Here is a 22244-nt window from a genome sequence, read left to right on the forward strand (position 1 = left end):
AAATTGTTCATTATTATCATTTGAGCGTTATATTCTTTTATGTTACAGTTACCCTAAATGATATTCTGTTTAATAATTGCCGAAACGTTCTTATGTTGCTTGCATCTGATTGGCCAAGAAAAGCAGGAAGTGTTTTGGTTCCGTGAAGGGGGGTAGGTGTGTTCGTTTGGGAGTTGCGGAGAAAAATAAACCCAGTCCAGCTCTCCCTTTTTGCCCATTCCTAACGTCGAGCCATCCATTTACAATAGCGAGATTAAACGAAACACATCCCGCGTAGGGGTGAACTTTTAGGAGCGACACCACCACCGCTGCGCGCGGAGCCAAAGTCGTTCATGCAACAGCAAACAGTTGTTGGGCTTCGCTTGAGATGAGCAAAGGACTGAACTCAGATCTGGTTTATTTTCAGCAAGAGGGACAGAAAGCAAAAGCAGTCCGAGCAACCGAAACCAGGTGCACGGGAAGGCTCGAACGTCAGCGGCTTTGCGGGCCGGCAAGAAAGCTGCCCGACCGGCATCGGGTGGCTCGACTGACCGGCTCGAGGCTGGCCGACGAGGGGGGGGGGGGGGGGGCGCATAGCCCGCACCGAAAAAAGGAAAAGGGACGGACGATGTTGACTAACAACACCAAATGAATCGCGACGACAGTCGAAAGCACAAAAAGAGTCCAACTCCAAATCAAGTCTCGTGCAGAGTCCAAAGCCAAAGATGGAAATTGAGGTTGAAAGCTGGACGGCGAGGGAGGGGGGCTCGCCCGGCGTTCATTCCAAAGGAGAGCGAGCGGCCTTGGCAGAAGACTCCGTCCCCGCTCGGCCTCCGTTTACGCCACTGAAGCTCTCATCGTGTCCCGTCCGAGGACCCGAGGCAGCTCAGAGAGGTAAGGGGCCGTTTCAAGATTTGAAAGCGTCTTCCGAAGAACTCTAAAACGAGACAGTGAAGGGATGCCATAGTAGGAGTTTTTATTATTGTTGTTGAGAGACCGTTGCTATTTTTAGACACTGCGGGAATTCCGCCTTAGCATCATCCCACCAAGCCGTGTGTGTGTGTGTGTGTGTGTGTGTGTGCGAGACGACAAAGCTGCTACACCAGGTCGACGAATTGCTCTTATTCTACTCAAGTATCATTTGGCTCGGTGAGCAGCGCACAGCCCAGCCGAAAAATAGCGATTGCGCCGCGCTCGTCAGCTTTCAGCCTGGAGCAAAAGCTGTGTGGTTGTTTTGCAGCATGCGTGCGCGGGGGGGGGGGGGGGGGGGTTGTTTAAGAGAGCAGCGTTGAAGGTCAGCTCGGCGCTGAGGAGACCAACGTGGCTCGGCTAATTAGCTCTCCCGCAGAGAGCGCCGCATCTGCGCGGCTTGCATGGCTCGATCGCTCCTTTGCACAAGTGCGGGAGATGCGCGGTTAGGGGCGTGGCTACATTTTCAACTGGACACATTTTGTTTTCTTCTTCTTTTTCTTCCTATCGGTGTCGGATTGATCCCCGGTTGACATTTTGTCAAGGGTTTGCCGCCGCGACGTTGCTTGTGAACAAAATGTACAGTGCGGGGCGGGGGGGGGGGGATTCCTCTGCGTTGCCTAGCAACACTGCCGATCGCCCCCCCCCCCCATGTCGTTGGACTTCCTGAGCACGTGCTTTGAAAAACACGTCCGGTCAACGGAAGCGAATCTCGCTGAAATTGCGTCTCGCTTCCGAAAAGGCTGCGAAATGGCAGCGCCGACCATTTTGACGATCGTCCGTAACGTCGGAGCAGAGTTTGAGGTCGACGGATAGAGAGATGATGTGAACTGGCAAAGTTCAAATGGTTTGAAGCGGGGAGGAGCAATCATGTTTCCCTCAAAGTCGGCTTCGCTCGCCTACGCCGGCGAACATTTGCTGACTGAATGTTTTCACCGATGAAGTCGGTTGTTTGCGGCGTGTCTTCTCCAATCAGTCTTTCTTCATAGACGCGGATTTGTCATTGACACGTTTGTACTGGATGACACGTTCATGTTTTTAACATCTGTAAATGTTCAGAGTGTACGAAACATCGCACTTGGCGGCCATTATATTGGAAATGGAAATGAATCTCAATTCAGGCAAACCGCGCACGCGCCGAAAACACGCGCGCCCGATGAGGGGTCGGAAGGTCAGCGGCGGCGGCTGTCGGGTGTCGTTAGCAACACGGCCGCATAATCGGAAGACGGGTCGTCACCGATCTGTCGCCTCGTGTCCGCCGCGGGTTGGACGCGCTTGACTGCCGTCCCAAAGGAATTTCCACGGGGCTCCGAGGTCAACAATTATTCTTGACTTCTTGAAATGGTTTCACGGCCATGATGGGCCCCTGCAAGCTACGATGTGGCCCGCGACAAAAACGACTTTGACGCCACTCGGTTAACCTATTTCGAATGCTTCCGCGTGAGCAGACTTTGGTCGAAGACCACCAAAAAAAAAAAAAAAAAAAAAAAGTTTCAATGAAAACCGAACCGTTGAAATGTCGAAACAATGCGGGGCCGTTTTGATATCGAAACAACATGCGCTTTTTTTGATTTTAAAATAGGTTTATTTCATAAACAAGATCTCAATTCACATCCACGGTCAGGATAGAAAATGACAAAAAATACAGAAAGGGGAGGGGAGGGGAAAAAAAATAATGGCGGGGCTTCCAATCTAAAGGCGGGGCTTCCAATCTACCGCACGTGGATGTCGGGCGCGGGAACGGGAGATGATTTGGACTCGGACACAAAAAGGATGCAGACGAGATTTGGGAAATGCCGACTGTTGCGTTGACGAATTTGCCACGTAATGTCGGACTGGAAGGGGAACGCTGTGCGATCGGCGGCGTATTTCGTGCGAGCGCGGGTGACGCCGATATTGGCAGCGACGCTCGCCAAAGTCCACGTGCGCTTCTTCTTTTTTTTTTTTTTTTTTGAACGTCGGAAAAAAAAACGAATCATTCAACTCAACTAGGATGCGATTCAAATCTCACACTTGACGGACACGATTAGCCAAAAGAGCGTTTTGGTCCCTCGGTGAAATAGAACTAGAAAAAGCGTCAAATACAACAATGGCTTCCCTGTTTTCAATTGGACGGACTGGAAGACCTTCGGCGGCGCGCCTGACACCATCACCGACGCTCGGCTAAATGTGGCAAACGCTGTGCAAGATTTAAATACACGACTTGTGCAATTGTGCGCGTGCGCAAATGAGACTTCTCTCGAGCTGTTTTGCCTTTGGGAAAAATTTCTCCTGGAGCCGCGGGGAAGGCATTCGCCGCATACATACGTGTCCGTGGGAAATGCCTTTCGGTCAAAGAGTGCGTCAAAAAAGTCCTAATGTTACGTACGTGCCGCCCCCCCCCCCAAAAAAAAAAAAGGTTTTAAAATTTTCCTTTTAGCAACCTGATCCGGTTCGTGCGCACGTTCCCCGTTTCCGACTCACGCTTGCTGCGGTGGGTGAGGTTCCGAAGCGGGACGACGGCGTCCGAGCCGTGCCGGATCGGGGGTGGGTGGGGGTGTGTGTGTGTGTGGGGGGGGCAGTACTGCTGTGCCTGAGACAAACTGTGCAAATGCTACTGTGCTTGTCGTCCCGCGCGCCACCGTCGCTGCTACGAGACGCCGCTCCAGAGCAAGCCGGAGACGCGAGCGGGCGTGAGAACGAGTTGCCGTCAACTGGAGGTGATCGGTCGAAGGGGGTCAAGGGGGGGCGGGGGGGTCGTCGAGCACGGATACGTCCCTTTCGCTTTGGGGCGGAAAGGTGAAGCGGCAAAGGAAGCGTCCGTTTACGTGTCTGGCAAAAAAAGCATTCGTAAAATAGGGCAGTTTGCGTGTCCAGAGGCTCTTCGGGTGTCGGTGCGTCGCTTATGAGGTAACCAGCGAGTAGACCATACTGAAAGACAAGAAGAAGAAAGGGGGGGGGGGAGTGAGGAGACACATTTTTTTGGGTGGTTACGGGGTATTGTGTTTTTCTTTTTTTTTAATGCTAAAAATTAATTTCAAAAAAGAAAAACAAAATTTGCGCCAACTGTTTCGGATGACTCCAACCCCTTGCCCCCCCCCCCCACCCCCCTCCCATCAGCTTTTTTTTGTTGAGACGTCGCAGAGCTCAGAAGCTCAGATGAAGGCTGAAGTGAGAGCCCAAACTGTCAGCTCAATTCGATTTTTTTCTTCACTTTAAAAAAAAACAAAACAAAACACCAAAATTGTGAATCAATTCGGCTTTTCTGACACATTTTGCTTGTTGAATGCGTCCGAAGTCGCAATATTTTGATGGTCCAAAATGGAGGATGGGTTCCAGATTTTAAGGGGGCCAATCACCAATAAGATGGCATTCGTATGACGTTTTCAGTCACGACTAATGTCGCGCACCGTTCGATATCGATCTCCTCAATTGACGTGCGATCGATAATAAAGTAGAGCAAAGTCCGACTGCGTCACGTGAGCTCATTTTCCGGCTGCCGCAGGATCAGGCCGCAGATGTCGCTCATTTCATGTCCCGTTAGCTTTTACGCAGCTGCCAAGCAAATGAGCCCCGGTCGATTCCAGCGCCTGCGACGAGTCTACGAAGCACAGATTTTTTGGAGGGTGGGGGTGGGGGTGGGGGGGGGGAAACAAATTCATTCTATAAAGGCCCACATAAAAAAAAAAAAAGGCAAACAAACAAATTGGAACGGCATCCAACAACGGGCATGCGTAGCATCGAAAATTGCTCAAGGAAGAGCGGCCGGGGTGGGGTGGGGGGGGGGCGGTGCATTCGTGAGTGAAGCGAAGAGCAACGCGTTCCTGTGACGGAAACGACACGCGGCAGGAAAAAGGAGGAAATGAAGTCACGTGACGGGTTGAGATCCATTTGCGCGTTTGCTCAAGCGGCCTTTTTCGTGCCAATTCTACGACTTTAGCAGTGTCGGGACGATGCCCCGAGGGGAACGTCAAAAACAGAAGCGCTGCGTTCTTTCCCGCAAGGTGAATAACTCCAACGGCACAAGCGCAATCTCATCGCAAGAGCAGCTTAAAAATTGATTTAAAAAAAAAAATGCAATCAAAGCAATAAATTGACCACGAGAGCGAGGAATCCCAAAAATGTCAACTCCGACATGGCGCTGTTAAAACAAAACAAATCACATAAGCACTGACCAGTGAGAAGCCACACACATCCACCGACTGGTCAGAACTCGAAGGTACACTCGCGCAATGAAATGAGAACCACGGAGGGGGGGGGGGGGTTATCGTTTCCGGCCAAATTGGCGACGCAAGCGTGCCGTCTGAGCTTCGACGGAACACGCAAAACGTTTTTTCAATCCGCATTTTTGGAGCGGTTCTCATAAGATGGACGGTGTACCTCACGCCGTGACCAGCGCGCGCCGCGCAGACGGCATCGCAGGTGGCGGTCGGCCAAAGAAGCGCGCGTCGGCGCGGGCGAAAAGAATCAAGAAGCACACGAAGAGAAGGTTCAAAATGGAAGGATGGTACCTTTTGTACGAGCTATTAGAGGGATATTTCCAGGTTCCACACACTGCGGCCCCCGCGTGACGCGTGGAACAAGATCCGTAGGGATGACGATCAGCGACACCGGACAGGGACAACAAATTGACAAGAGCAAGACATTTTTTTTTTTTTTTCTCTCTCTCTTTGGTCATCACAAACGACGGCGCTCATGTGGAAATTCTTCAAGCGCTCGTCAATGAAGCAAAAGAATTGTCCCGATCGTCTCCGCTTGACATGCATTAGCGGCGGCGAGCCTCCACGTGCCATCGGAGCGCGTGCGAACCGGCGCGTGACCGCAAGAGACGAAAGGTTACTCTCTCTTCGGTGAGTCGCGCTCCCGCTGCTCCGCCGGACGACGCCCCCCCCCCCCCCCCCTCGCCGTACTCACCAGTAGAGATAATAGAAGAAGGAGAGCACGAAGAAGGACAGCTTGCACCAGGCCTCCTTCAGGCAGAACTTGAGCGTGTCGCCGTTCATGACCGAAGCCGGGTCGTAGCTCAACTCCTTGCTATCCGTTGGGGAATGGAAGTACCGACTGCGGAGGGCAAAGAACACAACGCGGGTTGAGTTGACGGGGGGTGGGGGTGGGGGGGGGGGCATTGATTGTGTCGAATCACTTTGCGAGCAAAAAAGGAACAATGAATAAGGCGACGTTCGGGTCATGGTGAGTGCAGTGTCGGTTTGGATTTGAAGTGATGGGGAAGAATTGTTTTTTTTTTGGGGGGGGGGGGGGTCTGTGTCAGAAGAGCTCGGTGTACCTCAGTGACACGTTTTCTCATCAGGCGCGCCCGCTCTGGGAGAATGTGCTGATGCGACCGGGTTGCATTCGAGGCGCTCAAATGAAATCAGGTTAGTCAGGTTAGATGACGCCGTCCGCTGCCAACCACTTCAAAGTGGACCTTGGCCGTCACCCCGGGAGGGGGGGGGGGGGGCACGCGGCTGTCACGGGAAGACGCGCGTGTGACTTTGGCTCTCCGGATGAGCTATCGCTCGCATTTACCCCCCCCCCCCCCCCCCCCGGTTTTCATCTCTCCGCTGCACAGAGGGTGGGGGGGGGGGAGCGGCATCTGTAGCCAGAAGGCATCTGGCGCAGTCTCCGATTCATGAAACGGCAAGACGCCTTTTCTCTCCCTGCCTCTCGTCTCCTTTGAAAGGAGAAGGGCGGTCGGTCGGGGGGGGGGGGGGGGAGCTCGAAGCCGTCGGGTTGCCGGCGTTCCGCGTCGGGGTGACACCGACGGCAAGAGCGGCCCTCGTGACGGAGAGAGAAGAATTAATGCTGACCTAATTTCCACTTGATGCCTTCAGGGGCCTCCGCCAATGTCATATTTATATATATGCGGTATATGTATGTATATAGTATATGCAGTATATATAAGACACTGATACAGAAAGAATACTCGAGTTTCTGCGCATTGATGTGAGCAAGACGGCTGCTAGTGGAGAGTATCTCGACACCCTCGTAGTCTTCTCCACAGTCCTTTCCTGCTCCATGTTTGCCTATATTGTCACGTATATAATATATCAATTTTTTTGTTTCTTCGTACGCCTCCATGGGAACGATGACGCCGTGTAAAATACGCCCTACGTGTCCTCCCGCGATCACGTAGTCCGTGATGTAAAAATGGGCGACGGCGACGGGATTCGCCAGCCGCAGCGTTCACCTCCACGTGTTGTAGAAGAGCAGGGGGATGTTGAGGCCCACCGTCAGCCATTCTTGGGCACAGAGGAACATGATGCAGAAGAGCACGTGGATCGAGTACTCTGGGAGCACCAACTGAAAGATCAAAAAAAAAAGACAAAGAGAGAATGAGTCACCCGGCTCCGAAGCGCTAAAGGTGCCGTACGGCGTGCCTACATGCGGCGTCCGCCCGTATTTCGACTTCGGCTCGTCGAGCATCGTCGGCGTTCGGTCGTCACGTCGAGACAAACGCCGACTCACGCGGTGAGCGATGCGGCGGGGGCGGCGGTCAGGAAAAAATAAATAAAAATGCAAACGGGTGTACCGCTTGCTTCAAATCGATTGCGGTCGTGGTGTTCCGTCACGAATCTGAAACGTCGAGGCTCCGTAAAAAGCGTCGGACGCTAAAACAGGTTACTGGCGCTTTATGGCTATTGATGCATTATGGATTTATTTTTTAAGTGTTTCTAATAATACAGTTTGACACCCGCTGACGCGAAGTGCTTGCGTTGCGCGTGCATAATTCAAACGGCCGCACACCTTTCTAAAAGCGCGCCGACACGTTCCCTCAGAAAAGCCCCTACATCAGCGGGGGGGGGGGGGGGCAAAAACTCTCGGCCCATCCCCTTCTGAACCAACAGCTCGGCGGAAAAACAAGCGCGCCGCGCTCGGAAAAGTTGACGCCTTTTAAAGCGGCTCTTTCATCCTTCCGTTTTTCTGCACGCCCCCCCCCCCCCCCACCCCAACGGAAAAGTTAGGACAGCCCCAAGCTAACACTCGGCGATGTCATGGAATTGCTCGGCGACTCATGCGCGTGTTGACAGAGGCGGCCATCTGGGACCGCCTCCATCTGGGGAACGGAGCGCCGCGGCGCCCCGCGGGGGGGGGGGGGGGGGGGCGTCCTCGCGTCCATCTGATCCACCGCTGAAATGTCATTTTGACTCCCGGGACGCCTCGCTCGACTTTGCAACGCGCTCGTTCGCGCAGCCGTCGGCCATAAATGACGCCATCCTGAGAGTTCAGCTGCCAAGATGAACGTTTTTAGCGTCATGAAACATTCTCGGCGGAATATCGCGCCGGCCCGTTAACTTTGCGAGCGTCTTTCTGCTCAAATATCGACATTGTCCGCAAACGATATCGACTTCTAAAATACAGCATTAGCCACCCGCGCGCTCTGAAGCTAAGATGCGGTGTCAAAGGTCAGAAACGGTCGATGTCGTATGTCAGACGGCGTACTCCAAAACGCTCCGATGTTATGAGTCCAAATGCTTTTTCGTATCATCAAAGTCTCATCTCATGTCGCGAGGCCTAAAAAGGATCACATCCGATATTTGAGGAAAGAAAAAGCGCGCCGCCGCCACCACAATCCCCTCGCGTTTGTATTTGTGGAGCGGCTGATGAGCGCTGCGTCCGGCCTCTCTCTCGCACCCGCGGCGGCTCCCCCGACGTGCCGCTCCGGAGCAGGTACGGCGCGTCCGCTGAATATGGATGACGTTGCATCATGACTCCCTTTTTCCGTACACAACGCGGAGCTCTGAGCCCGCGGCGCAAACGGGCTGCGCGGAAATGACGGGGTCAGGATATGCATGGATTTAAAAAAAATACAAAAAAATAAAGCTCGCAGATCATTCTGCGAGCGCCTCCGAGGTGGCCTTCCGCCACGCTCGCCCGCCCGCCCGCGTTTCGCGTGGGGGGGGTCGCCTCATCCTCAGCCTCCAACTCCAATTAGCGAGGCCCACCCGCCTCGCCGCGTGCACGCTCGCACGTCTCCCGCGGCGCACCTCTCCGGATCCGTCCCCGGCCCGCCCGTCTTTTGTTCCGAGCCGATGACGTCGCTCATCTTGGCTCTCCCCGACCGATTTTGGAGGTACTTGGCTGACGCGCGTTTGATATAAGCTAGCAGCCCAAGACTGCGAATGAAGGTTGCGGTAATCTTGTGGCTCAATTCTGAAGCAAAGCATTTCTTTGCTTTTGGCTTTTCTGACACAGCGGCTGCTGCCGCTGCTCGTTCTCGGAGTCGAATCTCTTCAATCTCTCGGCTCGGCGTTGTTCAGAAACTGGCAGTTATCCCTCTTCCAACATTTAAACCACCCCTGAAAGCGCTCATCGCCGCGCCCTCGAAAGACGCCGGCCACAATCCGAAGCAAGGAAAGCGTGACAAAATTAGGGGGAGGGGCCACAGAAAAGTACCGACCCCCCCCCCCCCCAAAAAAAAACAAACTCAAAACATTGAGGACGGTTTAATCGGGGACAAGCCGTCGTCCATCTCTTAGTGATGAAAGTCGCCGGTTTCAGAGAGTGCACAAAAGTGCAGAAAAGCAAGTCGAGCAAAAATCCGATTTTTTTTAATGAGTGCCCTCGCTCGTTCAGTTGCTGTGACAACGTGCTGGCTCATCGCTTCAAGCCACGCGCCCGAACGTCTCATGAATAACGTTCGCATTTGGACCGAAAAAGCCCAACCCTTCTGGCGACGTTGTCACCGACACCCCTGCTGCTTTACAACAAAAAATCTAAATTGAAGCCAACCCAACTCACCAGCGTGAGGCCCCAAAATGGCGCCTTGTCTTTTCTGCTTGTTTTGAAACGCAACTGTGGCTTTGCCAGTATTAAAAACAAAACCCCCCCCCCAAAACATTAGCCAAGGCTTTCACCCAAATCAATCAGAGTAGTTCAATGGGGGGAGGGGGTGGGGGGGAGCACTGGATCAAAGAGGTGAAAACAGTCAGCATGGCGCAGATCCTCCCGTTTCACAGCCTCGGGCGACCACAAAACCCAACGAGAAGATTCTCTGTGAACTCTGCATTTCATGCGCAAAGAGGAGAAATAGTCACTTCGGGGCTCGTCACTCACCATATGTGAGACATTTAAGACCCCCCCCCCCCCCCACCACTATTGGAAAGGAAGTGTCTTGAAGCTCTATTTTATTTTGAAAATCTCAAAACTCTCGCTGCTGCTACCCCATCTGGACTCAAAACAGCCAACTAATAATCGTCATCAAAAGAAACAAGACGGCGCGCCCAATCTGACTTGAAACGCCGAAAGCGACGACGTGGCTCACCTTCCTCAGAAGGTTGCAGATCCTCTCGATGTTTCGCAGTCTCTCCCTCTGCAAGACGACAAAGCAAAAGCAAAGCAAGTGGGCGAGGCGCATTCACGACGCCCGATCGGTGTCCGTCTCGTACGATCTGCGATGAAGGCGATCGACTTCTCGAGTGGTCGAAAAGGCACTCGGTGTTTTGTGTCGGCTTTTGTTTCTGCTCGAGACGGTTTTGATTTTAGGAGGTCGAATGTCGGGGTGGGGGGGGCGCCTGATGGCGGTCGCGTGATCGAACTTGTCATGTGACCTCGTCACCACCGGGGGAGCTCATCGCTCGGCACGGAGTTGACGAGCGCACGTCGCGCGGCGCGACATCAACAAGCTCCCAAATAGTTCCGCCAGCGTGTGAATAATGCGTCGGCTTCTGCGCTTGTATAATAACGTGTCGAAAGCTTTCCCGGGCGCAAATCGGCACTCGGCAAAGTGCTGACCGGAGCGGGCCCGCCGTTTCACTTTAGCTTTTAACGTCCTCATCAAATATTAAAGGCGATTCCCGGCGATTTTCCCCGGCAGCGGTGCCGCTTCGTAAGATTGGAGCGTGTGGAACTTCTGCGGATGAAGTCGAGCGTCAAGAACGGTTGTTCTTCCGATTCAAATCCGATTCCCGATCCGAATTTTCGGGCTGACGTCGTTCAAGGAAATCAACTCGAGATCGTTTGACGCCAACAAGGCAATCGTGTCCTCAACAGCTTCCGTCTCCGATTCATCCCAAACGTCACATCTGGGACTCGACCTCATTTCAGAGTTCGCAAAAAAACAAAACAAAATAAAAACGTGGGAGTGAGGAGAAAAAAAAGAGCATAAAAGGCCTCTTGCCACTTTTTCATTATTTTAAGCGTTTCGGAGGACAAGGAGAAGTCTTTTCAAGGGAAGAAAGTTTGCCTCTGATGTCTAATGCAGTGCTAGCATAACTGTGGGCTAAAAAAAAAAAAAGGGGGGGGGAGATGGTGCGGCTCCTTTTAGTATGACTTCCTCTGTCCTGCGGATGACCTCGTCCACCGCCAACATTGATTACTATCCTGCTAGTCGGTTACGCGAATAATCAGATGAGACAACGCGCTTGCGTCCGATCCAACATCCCGTCGCATTAATCTTGAAAAATAGAATTGAGTGCATCGTCGCACAGTTTGAGCCGACCAGAAAAAAAAAAATGTAAATGTATCCAAAATATACAAAAAGCACCAACCGCGTGGAGTGGATTGCCTTGATCGATTGGCACCTTGAAGTCAGCCTGGAGCTCATCAAAAGCTGTGATCTGCAAACGGGAACAGAAATGTCACCAACCGGCGGCCATCTTTTTTCGATGTTATCACCCGGCGGATGGCGGGCGTGATCGGGGTTCATCGCCTCAACTCCGCGGCAGCGCTGCTGTTAGCCTTGTTGGGAGTGTTGGCAAAACAGCTGGAAAAGATGAACCAAAACATTTTGGATTTTTGCTGTTGTTGTTTTTTTTGTTGATGTGCATTTGACAAGATTGACCGAATCCTTTCTTCGGCTTAGCAAGTAGTCTTGAAATCGGTGCCGCGGACTTCCCAGAGGTCAACGGCAGCCCGTAAGGCAGCAGTCGGCTTCCCGCTTTAATCTCTGGCGTGGGGGTGGCGGGGGCGGCGGGGGGGGGGGGCGTATCTGTGCGCAACACCTTGGCGGAGGCAGACAGCCGGAGAAGGCAGTTTCCCCGATGTTGATAAATAGTCTTGGCGCCGTTAACCCTTTACTAGTCTCGCAGGAAATCAAACGAAGCTCATCCTTTTCCTGGCCGGCGTCTCCTCCGAGCTTTCCGCATGCCGCCGTCAAACGTTCGGAGGGCACGAAGGCAACGCCGGAAGGACGGATCGATACTACGCGCAGTGTTGGATTTAATGAAGAGGTTTTGGAATCTGTTTGGCAAAAAAGAAATCCAGAGCAGACCAAAGTAGTATCGAGATGATATGAATGACTTGGGTATTTTTTCGCAAATCTCCCGAGAGTTGGCCTCGTCGGCCGCCATCGCACGGCGAAAAGCAGATTTGACAGGACGACGACGATGTGCAGGAAGGAAGATCAAGGCGAGGGAAACGGCTTTCCTCTTTTGTGCTATTTGATGAACGATGACGATGGTCTCCTGCAGCAGTCTGAGCCCGAGCCTCAGCCAGTTTGACAAAACGGGGGTGGAGATCACCCCCGTAATCCCCCCCCCCCCCCCCCCCCCCCCACAGCATGCGCATTGTGCAATGAAACAATCGAGCGCGCGCAGTCGGGATGATGGACGAGGAGCCGGCGGGGGTTAATGAACACGTGGATCAACGCTGAGCCGAGCCAGTTCGGGAGCGAGCGCCACCTCCATTAACCCCCCCCCCCCCCCCCCCCCCGCCGCCTTTGCCGCTGCCAAAAACTCTCTCTTGCCTCTTTCGCTTCATTGAGATTCCAATCAATCGGAATTTCTTCCCATTCGATGTCTCACTCGGGCGCCTCGTCTGCACGCCGCTTCGGCTCGGCGCGCACGGCGGCAGCTTCCGCCGTGCGCGATCTATCGGGGCCTCCGTTTACTCGACCGCGTTTACTGTTCGGTAATTGATAAACGGGACTCTTCGGTGCGACGGCGTGATGCCGTTTACACTCGTACGATGCGCCTTTGCGGCATCCGCCATTGCGTCGAGTTTTGCGTCTTTTCTTTTGGATTTGCACTAAAATGAGAATTTGTTTTGTCGTCTCTTGCTTTGCTCGTCCCTCCTTGTCGAGGTGACGCTTAAGGTCACTTGAGGCTCTTTTAGCTCTTCTCCTGCGGCGGTCTCGCCCGCCCGAGTCTTCTGTAGCTCGACTCGGCTATCGCGGCCATTTCCGTATTCGAGACGTTAACGGCGGGACTTGGAAATCGCAGGATCCCATGACAATGACAAAAGCACCTTGAATTCCGGTTTTGCTCCTCGATCTCTTTTGAGAGATTTCCACGCAAATGGCTCCTTCCGCCATCGCGAAGCAAGCTTCGGACAACCCCCCCCCCCCCCCCCCGGAATAGCGGCCGCGCTTTAGAAACGAAATTCTTTTCTGGCAAATCTTCTCGCCGGTTGAAGACGAAGCGTTTGTCAAGATTACCGCCCAAGTCGCAAGCACGCGTTCATCATCCGATGAGATTGTCCCGCGCGCGCCGGTCTGTAAATCATGCCCCCCGCGCCAGAGGACTTCCCCGTCTCTCAGAGGTGGTGGGGGGGGGGGGGATCATTTGGCACACTTGCAGCTTGAATGACACACGGAGGACGTTGGAGGGCTCCCGTTACACGGGGAAGGGAATGACTCAAGCGCCGTCGGCCTGGTGAAAAGTGTTGAGCGTTCATTGCGGCTCAAGGGAGCTTGCGGGGTCACCCGCTATGTTAATTACAACCGCTACATAATCGCTTCTGTGAACTCCCCCTTTGGGCGAGTGCTCTTGTTTCTCGCGCGACGAACACACCGTCTTCCAATTACAGTGCTCTGTCTTGGATCCTATTTTTGATTTAGATTTTTTTGGAAACAATCTGCGCTGAAATGCCCCTCTGGGGGGATCAATGAAGAATGATCTTGTCTTCTCGGGCTAGGACTCTTTTAGCAGTATGATAGCAGATCTACTTGGGGTGAAACTCGCCATCCCGATCGTGTTGACATGCTAGCCGTCTCCTCTGTCTAAAAAAAAAAAAAAACAACCCAAAACAAAAAACAGGACAAGGCAGATGGCACAACATCGTTCGGCTCAGTTTCGGCCATATCAGTGTTTAAAATCTCAAAGGTGCGCGTTGGAATGACTTTGAAAGTGAAATGAGAGTAATGTTGTCGCGGGCCGCTGAAAAATGGACGGCGGGCCGCAAAATGGCCGTCGCGTAAACACGATTTCAGACTTTGCGTTAAAAGCACCACCCAACCCCCCCCCCCCCCCAAAAAAAACGAGTTGTCAGGATGAGTGCGTAAATGAGGCTTTCGGCAGGTGCTTGGCTCTGCAACGCGCTTCCACAGCCCCGCCATCGTATTCCCAACACGCAGACGCTCCCTAATTTAGTTTCCTCTCCGCGTGCAGCCTGATCTTGTTCTGCTGCGTGTCTACACGTCGGTGCGAGAAGGCGGCGCCGCTCTTTCTGCTGTCTTAAGCAGAAAACACAATCGAGCGCCTCGCAACGCAAACCTTTGTTCGAGCGTCCAAATCATAAAATTAGCCGGAAAGAAAATAGCACGTGCGTTTGGTGGACACGATCTGCTTTCTGTCCCTTATTTTTTAAAAGAGCTGGCAAATAGCGGCGTCATTTTGGAGGACCTGTGCCCCCAATTAGAATGTAATCGTAATCAATAATTCACGCCTTGATCACATTTCGGCCGGATGGCTGGAATGCACTTGACTTTGGAGTCAGCCGCTCCTCCGTTCAGCATCTCCAGTTGGTCCAGAATGCTGCTGCTTGCCTCTTGACGGGCACTCGTAAGAGCGAGCATAATCTTCTTCAACAATAACATTATGCTAAAGAAGTTTAGCACATTGTTTCTCGAATTGACTATAAATATGTCATTTATAAGTCACAAAATATTCTGCAACTTTAGCCAACAAAATCGTAACTTTCGCTTATTTGTCAATGCTGATTGTGCTGTTGTTGGCCGGCTCCGCTTTGTTTTCAGCCATTCTCGGCAGTGCACGTTCACGGAGATGCCACTTAAAAAAAAAAAAAAAAGCCAAATAAAAAAATACTGACAAATAGGCCAGCCTGCACAAGAATTTGCTTGCAAAGTGGCATTTGGAATAAGAATAACTAAGGACAGCATGAATGGGAGATGAGAGAGGATGCCTTGTGATGCGCTGGCTCCTCGCCATGCTCGTCAGCTCCGATTTTTGGTGGACTTTCTTCTCTCATCAGTTCACTGACTTGAGGCTTCCACTGTGGGCTGCGCTTGCTCAGTATTTCGACTTGCTCAATGGAGCCTCGTACGCTACCTTATGGCGGGCGACGACTGGTTAAGAAGAAGCTTGATAAGAGATGCAGCGGAGCTCACATTTGGAATGAAAACGTCGCTGATGATCGGGTTCGTTTCATCACGCCGCCAATAATTGTGATGGTGATGTTTTTTTTTTGTTGTTGTTTTTTTTTTTTTTTTGCAAAGCTGCATCGGCCACCTCAACGGTGGGTCCTAAAAGTTCCATCTCAACATATTCAAATGATGCAGTCGGTCATTCCTACACTGCGCGGCGAGGATGATTCTGATGACGGGTGGATGTGGAAAGCTGCAGGACTCGCGAGCAGACCAGGGAAGAATGTTGATTTATTGATTTGGGATATTGTTGCGGGTTTGATGAAGCCGGATCGAGATTGCAGCAATTGTGACAAAAGAAGGTGGTGGGGGGGGGGGGGGAATTCATGCGACAGGGAGATCAATGACACAGGTGCGCGCCGCTCATTGACGGAAATGGATTCCACACAAATTAGGATAAATGGTCCGCCGATATCAATGACGTCTTAGACGAAACGTCTTGCCACGGTGCCCTGCGAGACATGAAACGCATCTAAAAATAAACCGCATCCAAAGTACTTACGTGCCATATTGCGAAGAAGATGAGCGACACGCAGAGAACCAGAGACAGCATATAGCAGAAGGCAGCAAAAGTGAACATAATTGGCAAAGGAAAACGACGGGTAATTCCCCAGGAAAAAAGCGCGCTCCCATTGAGAGGGCGCATAAAAAAAAAAAGGGGGGGGGGCTGTGGTGATCAATAAAGTTATCACTCTGCCACGAGAAGGCGAGGTGTTACCGGTACCGGGACTTCGTCCATGTCAAAGAATACAACCCAGAAAAGAAAAAAGAAAAGAAAAGGAAAAAGGAAAAAGGAAAAAGCTCGGGGTGGCGCGTTCGCTGCGTTTCTCACGCGGCGGTGTTGTGACTCGGAATTCCAAACCGCTTCGAGATGGGTCCAATCGGCACGTTCGGCGAGAGGCGGCGGTCGCCGTCTTGGCTGCGAGAAAACAATCCAAATAAAAATGCAGACGCGTGATGGGGGAGGCGAGCCGACGGATGCTCCATTCGTTCGAGAGGAGGGACGCAAGCACGTGATATGCGAGCGCGCGAACAGGTGGATTGATAACAGCAACACCCGGGGCGCGCGCGCACGCGTCTGGTGCACGCGCGCAGCAAATCGATTTCATTTCACCATTTTGTTTTGCTTTTGGTGGGTGGTTCGCCTTTTTTTTTTTGCAGCAGCATTCTATCGCAGATTGACTGGTGGACGTGATTGATTTCCATTCGGATTTGACAGACGGCCTGAGATGATTGATCGTGATTTATGATTTCGATTCAACAACATCAATGATCATGAAGGGAAACAGGATCACGCGTTGCAAAGCATTGGGGGAACTAATTCGTTGCATTATCATGTCATTTGGTTAAGACGAAAATGACACGTTCAGTTCAATACTGTTGGAATGCTGCCCAACGTGACCAAGCTTGTGTCGACACGAGAGATTTGTCCGGGCGACTAGCGACCTCTCCTGGTCGTTTTTGTGCATAGAACATGGCTCGATCCATTCCATTTGTTCGGAATCGAACCCTGCACCTCTGCACTGTGAGGTGGACGTGCTAAGCGGTAACGACGGTGGTTTTAAATCATCAAGTTTCAGAACCGTTGGTGTTTACCACTTTGCAGAACAACAAAATTGGGAATCGCATTCTATCTTTGTCCTCCTGTATCCTTAAATGGAACTTAGTAAAATGAATATTTTACTCCGCCATAGCCAGGGTGAGTTTCTTCTTTCGTTATTTTTATTTACAGGGTTTGTTTTTTTCGCTTCTCGCCGTAATAGAGGCGACTGCGTGATGTAGTTTATTCTCTGACCACTAGATGGCGGCATTTATTGCTTTAATATGTCGCAATCTTCATTCCTCGCTCTGCTCTCGGACCTGAAATAATAATAATAATAATAATAGATTTTATTTATAAGCGCCTTTCAAGACACCCAAGGACACTTAACAATGAATGAGTCTCAACAAATAAACTTGTACTGCACATTGTATGTACACGGTGGACGGGTCGTCGGGATGTGTGCACCACACCTCTGCTGTTCAGGGTTCGAACTTTGGCTCCCGTGTGGTTTTCGCATGCTTTCCTCGCGCTTGCGTGGGTTTTCTCTGGGACTTCCTCTCACGGTCCAAAATCACCCACCTCCGTTTTCTGAAGCGTTCCCTGAACCGCGGACAAATTTTGCCAATCCCTGTGAATTGTGTAAAACTTGCTAATGCAGCCAGTTTATGATAAATTAAGAGGTAATAACGCTGAGTGAGTAATGAATATATACAGTCGCGAACACGCCCTCTTCCGGACTGAACTACGCATGCGCACGTCCACGACGCGTTCATATGTAAACACGTCGTCACGTGACAGGAGAAACTGACGACAGGACAATATAAAGTACCGGCAGATGTCATTCTCGACACACTCCGACGCATTATGCCTTGAAGCCTTTTGTGTACGGCCTTTTGTCCCCGCCTCAAAAAGTGAAACGATGCTACTTTCCTGTTCATTGTTTGATATCTTACAATCATAACAACACAAAGAAATAATGGATGAAAATAAAGCTACAATATCCCACCCAATTTATGCTGCATTTCGGTACCATTAGAAAAAAAAATGCGTTTGCACCAGTGCATCTTTGTAAACTCCGTGTGATTCCGCCGCCGTTGTACGCAAGGTGACAGACGATAGAGAACTCCATTAGGCTCCTGGGAGAGAGACAACTGTGAGCTGCCTGCTGAGAAATCTTTTTTTTTTTTTGCAAAGTCACAGTATACTTCTCCACCACAGAGACGGAGCACATGGATGCATTGTTGCTTTATTTTTATTTTTATGTGGCCCGTGAAAGCAAATCAAGGATGTCAAGTTCCATGATGCTTGCTAAATAAAGTCTGAGCCAAAATTTCAAATTGTCATCCATAAGCCACAATAACAGTCATTATTCTTGACTTCTGATTTTAAAACGAGTTATCCATCAATTTGTTGTGCGCTGTATGTAATATGTGGAGGTGATGAAACATTTATATGCTTTCCCAAAAATCATAACGGCCCTCCAAGCGAAACCGTAACTACGACGCTGCCCCCGCGCGCTTGCGTCAAGATTCAGGGTCATTTTACTGTCAAACTATGGTTGCATCCGTTTGCAGACTTGCGCACGGAGAGAGGTCGTAAAAATAGCTGTGGGAAGATGAGAGTTAGAAGGATAAAAATGGATCACGAGAGACGCGCCTCAAACCCCCGAAATAGAAAGCGCCTTGTGCCTCGCGCCGCGCCTTGTCACATCTTTGCCTGCGGTTTCGAGGCGACTCACAATTCCGTCAACCGGCCCCGCTCGTTTGCTGTACACTTTTCCTCTGATTTCTCAAACGTTTCTCCAAGCTCTTTTGCCATTCCCATTTATTTCTTTACGCTAATCATATCCTTGCATATTTAAGAAGTCACTTCCTCCGGACATCGTTTTCTTTTTGGAATGACCTCCCGCTGAACGTCGTCCATCTTCAAAAACCGGTCTTGAAACGTATTTTTAGTCTTTGACATTGGATCACTCGAAATGTTGCGCGAGAGCCGCCCGAGCGTGCAGACGCACGGTTGCTACGTGCAGATAGGTTTGTACATCGAAGCCTTTCCTTCCTTCCTTTTGAGCTTATCCACTCGAGAGATTTTGGACAAGAGCAGAATCGAACTGGAGTGCACAGATTCTCTTGCAATGGCCCCCGCGCCTCAGCCATATCTGCAGTGAGCACGCACGCGCGCACCCTCCGCAAAGGGGTTTCCCGTTCTCTCTTTTTGCTGCTGATGCAGCGCGACCGGGATTATGCTTTTAACCGAGTCCAAGATGGCTGCCTCCAGCTGTCCCCCCCCCCCCACCCCCTCTTGTTTTATTTCTTTCGGTCTCTCCCTGTGCTTTTTCTGAAGGGGAGGCAGGGGGCGGGGGGGGGGGGGGATGTGGGCGGAGAGTGAAGTGGTGAGGATTTAAAATTAATGACCCCAGAGGAGAACAATGTTCTTTCCAAGCTGCGTCTGTTGTGGAAAGAAATTTCCCTCCAATCTTACCAGGTGAAGCCTGGACGTGCTCGCGAGGACGCGTGTCAATGTGTCACTGTTGTTGCTGAGCGATAAAAAAATGCTTTCCAATTGGTTCCACGTTTGTTTTTTTTTTTGTTTTTTTTTTGTCGTTGTGATCTGGCCTTTTCCTGTGAGAACATAAGATTGAGAACTAACTGATATGTTTTCGCTAAGTGATTACAGAGGTTCGATTTCATTCAAATCTGCATGCAGCCTCGAACTTCCGAGTATTGGCTCAGCAGCAACTCGGAGCGAAATGGAAGCCCAGTTCAAGCCTGGTAAAATATAAATAATTCACCGCAGTCCCAGTACACATAAATGTCTCCATAATTCAGTTGGAACCTGACAGAACTACCCCAGAATCCTGAAATGTAACCCCCCGCGTCATCAAACGTGCATACGGCTTGCGGCCAAGTGGACCTGCGCCGACGACGTACGAAGGCTGTCGCGGAAAGAATGCGACGGATCTTCACCTTTGCGCAGTCGATTTCATGAAATGTTACTCAGCGGATGCCCGAAATTATTTGACAAAGCAAGCGTTCAGGTTACAACGGTTCGACTGGCTCGGCGAGAAACGTTCATCACTTTGAAATATTTCGCATTGCTACGTGTTTGGAAATACAATACGGGAAAGGAACTTGCAAATAAATGCGCAGTCCCTTGGCGTAAAAGCACATTTGAAGCGTGTCACTGGAAGACGGCGAGCGTGTCAAATGGGCGGCGCTGAGGTGAAGGTGAAAAGGTCATTCTTGCCGCCGCTTTGTAATATGCTCATCATGCCTCCGCATGACCACTCCTCATTACACATATATCGATGAAGCTATTTTGAGGAGGCGGCGGATCCTCTTTTTTTTTTCTTTTTTTTTTTTCTCCCTTGGGTCTGGTCTGTCCTCAGCGCACAGATGAAATACATTAGAGTTGAAGTAGCGGCGATGAGCCTTGCTGTGTCACTTTGAGGCTTTTGTCTGTCTGAAGGAGGGATGGGTGCGAGTGGTGGTGGTGGTGGTGGGGGGAGGGGGGTGGTGTCATCCTTCATTGTCCCGTTACACAAGACTGACCGTGGCAGGGGGTCAGCCAATCCGTTCCCTCCTCGAGACCGAGACGTCTCACTCAGCACGAAAGAAAGAAAGAAAAACTGAACTTGAAATCCTTTTTCATGCCATCTCGGCAATGTTTCGACTTGCAAACTGCAACAAAAACTGAAAGTTAAACGTTACACCCACGAACAAAGAACGATGCCCCCCCCCCCCCGACTCGTTCGAGTTACGTTTAAGGCAGCCTTGAGTGTTGGCAATCAGTTCCTGATATCTCAACCGACAGTATGGAAAAGCCTTTTTGAAGTCGTTTTGTCACAGAACGATGTTTGCCGATGAAACTGTCAGTCAGTGAGCCTTCGACATCGACATATGATGCCATGTTGAAGCTTTGATCCTCTGCGTCACAAACACGTCTCCCTCAAGTGTGACAAAAAAGAACCTTTGGAACACCACCCCCACCCCCAAGATAATCCAGAACTCAAACGCTACATGAATGTACGTTTCCAAGACACTGACCGACATCCGCCTCGTACAGCGGGTGAGCTCTTTTGATCACGATGTCGGTGGCGTGCTTTTGTCGACTTCATGATGCATTCTTACATCCGTTACAGTTATGCTAAAATCTACTTGATGTTCCCTGTTTTGGTTTCTATGGTAGCCATCTTGTTTTTTGTTTCCCCATATCATACCATATGCCCTCTTCAAGAAGTAGTTGTCTCAACCGGGAGTTGCGAGGCTTCGCCGCAGCCGCGCGGACTATGGCTAAAGATGCGTTGGCAGAGGCGGGCTGCTATTTCGACGAACTCAACAAGCTCCGAGCGCTCGAGCCGGACGTCAGCCAAAAGACGGCGGAGCTGAAAGAAGACTGCAAAGATTTTTTGGACAAAATTGTGCAGTTCCTGAAGATAATCGGAGGTCTGATGGACCTGGTGGATGCGTTGGCGAACGAGACGGAGAGAGAAAAGTTGAAGGCGCTCGGGACGAGAAACCTGCTCAAGTTTGTGGCGAAGCAAAGGGAGGCCCAACGGCAGCAACTTTCCGCCCTGATCGCCGAGAAGATGATGCAACTGAAGCGCTATCGTATCGAATACGAGACCCTGTCGAAAGTTGAAGCGGAACAAAATGAGTTTATTAACCAGTACATTTTGCACAAGTGACCATGAGATCAGATTTAAAAATTGGGACCGTCATTCTGATGGATATTTTTGGTGACGGCTTTTGCCTGTTTAAATTTGGTGTTGTACCGTTGTGCGTTTATAGAGCTTGCAAACTAAAAACGCTGCTGCAAAAGCATGCTTCGGGTGTATTTAAGAAAAAAAAAAAAAATCACAAAATAAGTGCTACTAAGAATTCAAATGCAACCGTGGCTATCAAAGAATAATTTGATTCCGAACATGCATATCGGGCAATGCTGTCCCACCGGTGAATTATAATTTATATTTAGCTAACTTTTCACCTCGCATTGAACGGGAGCCAAATACAATATATCTCAACTACCGACCTACCTTCTGTGATTTTTTTTTTTTTCCCTTCTCCTTCTTGCGCTTGCATTCTCTCCGAGGAATACGCCATCTTTTCATGTGGGCGAGTGGTGGGGAAAAAAAACAACTCAGAAGGCCAATTGTGCACAACTTCAAATGCAAATCCTTCAGGGGGTTGTTATGGGCTGCATCTGCAGATTCTTCAAGCGTGCTATGCGTAGTGCTGAGGTGTTAGCGGGCTGCTCTTCTTATAGTTCCCATATCAATTATTAAACCACCGCTTGTGCGTGCTTCTGTAGGTACTTTTGAGGAGGGGGGGGGGGGAATCAGCTTGTAAATCTAAATCTACAACAGGACATACGACAGAGTATCCAAACTACGGCCCGGGGGCTGTGAAACAATCAGAAAAAAAAACAAACACTTGATGCGTCCCTTCATAGAGT

General features: G+C 50.8%; 1 protein-coding gene and 1 pseudogene across 6 annotated transcripts; one reads left to right on the plus strand and one right to left on the minus strand.

The window, feature by feature from the left end:
* Positions 1–582: 582 nt before the first annotated feature.
* On the plus strand, positions 583–21888 carry LOC147187420 (intraflagellar transport protein 20 homolog pseudogene; annotated as a pseudogene). 3 transcript variants are annotated; one of them, XR_015097625.1, is made up of 2 exons: positions 583–873; positions 21027–21888. The product of XR_015097625.1 is annotated as an intraflagellar transport protein 20 homolog pseudogene, transcript variant X2 (transcript). The 3 variants fall into 3 exon arrangements; XR_015097626.1 differs by lacking the exon at positions 583–873 and adding an exon at positions 19147–20858; XR_015097624.1 differs by lacking the exon at positions 583–873 and adding an exon at positions 19147–20858 and having other exon boundaries at positions 21030–21887.
* On the minus strand, positions 2495–16297 carry cnih3 (cornichon family AMPA receptor auxiliary protein 3). 3 transcript variants are annotated; one of them, XR_015097623.1, is made up of 7 exons: positions 15750–16296; positions 11415–11483; positions 10190–10237; positions 7115–7227; positions 5842–5988; positions 5308–5481; positions 2495–3858 (listed from the first exon to the last, which is right to left on the minus strand). XR_015097623.1 is itself a non-coding variant. In XM_086100058.1 (7 exons), the coding sequence occupies exons 1-6, from the start codon at positions 15891–15893 to the stop codon at positions 5454–5456; spliced, it is 549 nt and encodes a 182-aa protein (XP_085956184.1). In that variant the 5' UTR covers positions 15894–16296; the 3' UTR covers positions 2496–3858; positions 5439–5453. The 3 variants fall into 3 exon arrangements, 2 of the variants coding, with proteins under 2 accessions (XP_085956184.1, XP_085956185.1); XM_086100058.1 differs by having other exon boundaries at positions 2496–3858; positions 5439–5481; XM_086100059.1 differs by lacking the exon at positions 5308–5481 and having other exon boundaries at positions 2496–3858; positions 15750–16297.
* Positions 21889–22244: the final 356 nt, after the last annotated feature.

Source organism: Hippocampus guttulatus, chromosome 20 (genome assembly GCF_054856545.1).
Source record: "Hippocampus guttulatus isolate MCC_2025c chromosome 20, RoL_Hgut_1.0, whole genome shotgun sequence".
NCBI classification, from domain to species: Eukaryota; Metazoa; Chordata; class Actinopteri; order Syngnathiformes; family Syngnathidae; genus Hippocampus; species Hippocampus guttulatus.

Excerpts from the sequence above, each read along its gene's own strand:
- cnih3 (XM_086100059.1), bottom strand. The coding sequence starts at position 15,893 with ATGCGCCCTCTCAATGGGAGCGCGCTTTTTTCCTGGGGAATTACCCGT. Across the intron at positions 7,228-10,189 it reads TCTGCAACCTTCTGAGGAAG|TTGGTGCTCCCAGAGTACTC; the intron begins GTGAGCCACGTC and ends TTGATCTTTCAG. Across the intron at positions 3,859-5,841 it reads TTCTTCTATTATCTCTACTG|TATGGTCTACTCGCTGGTTA; the intron begins GTGAGTACGGCG and ends CTTGTCTTTCAG.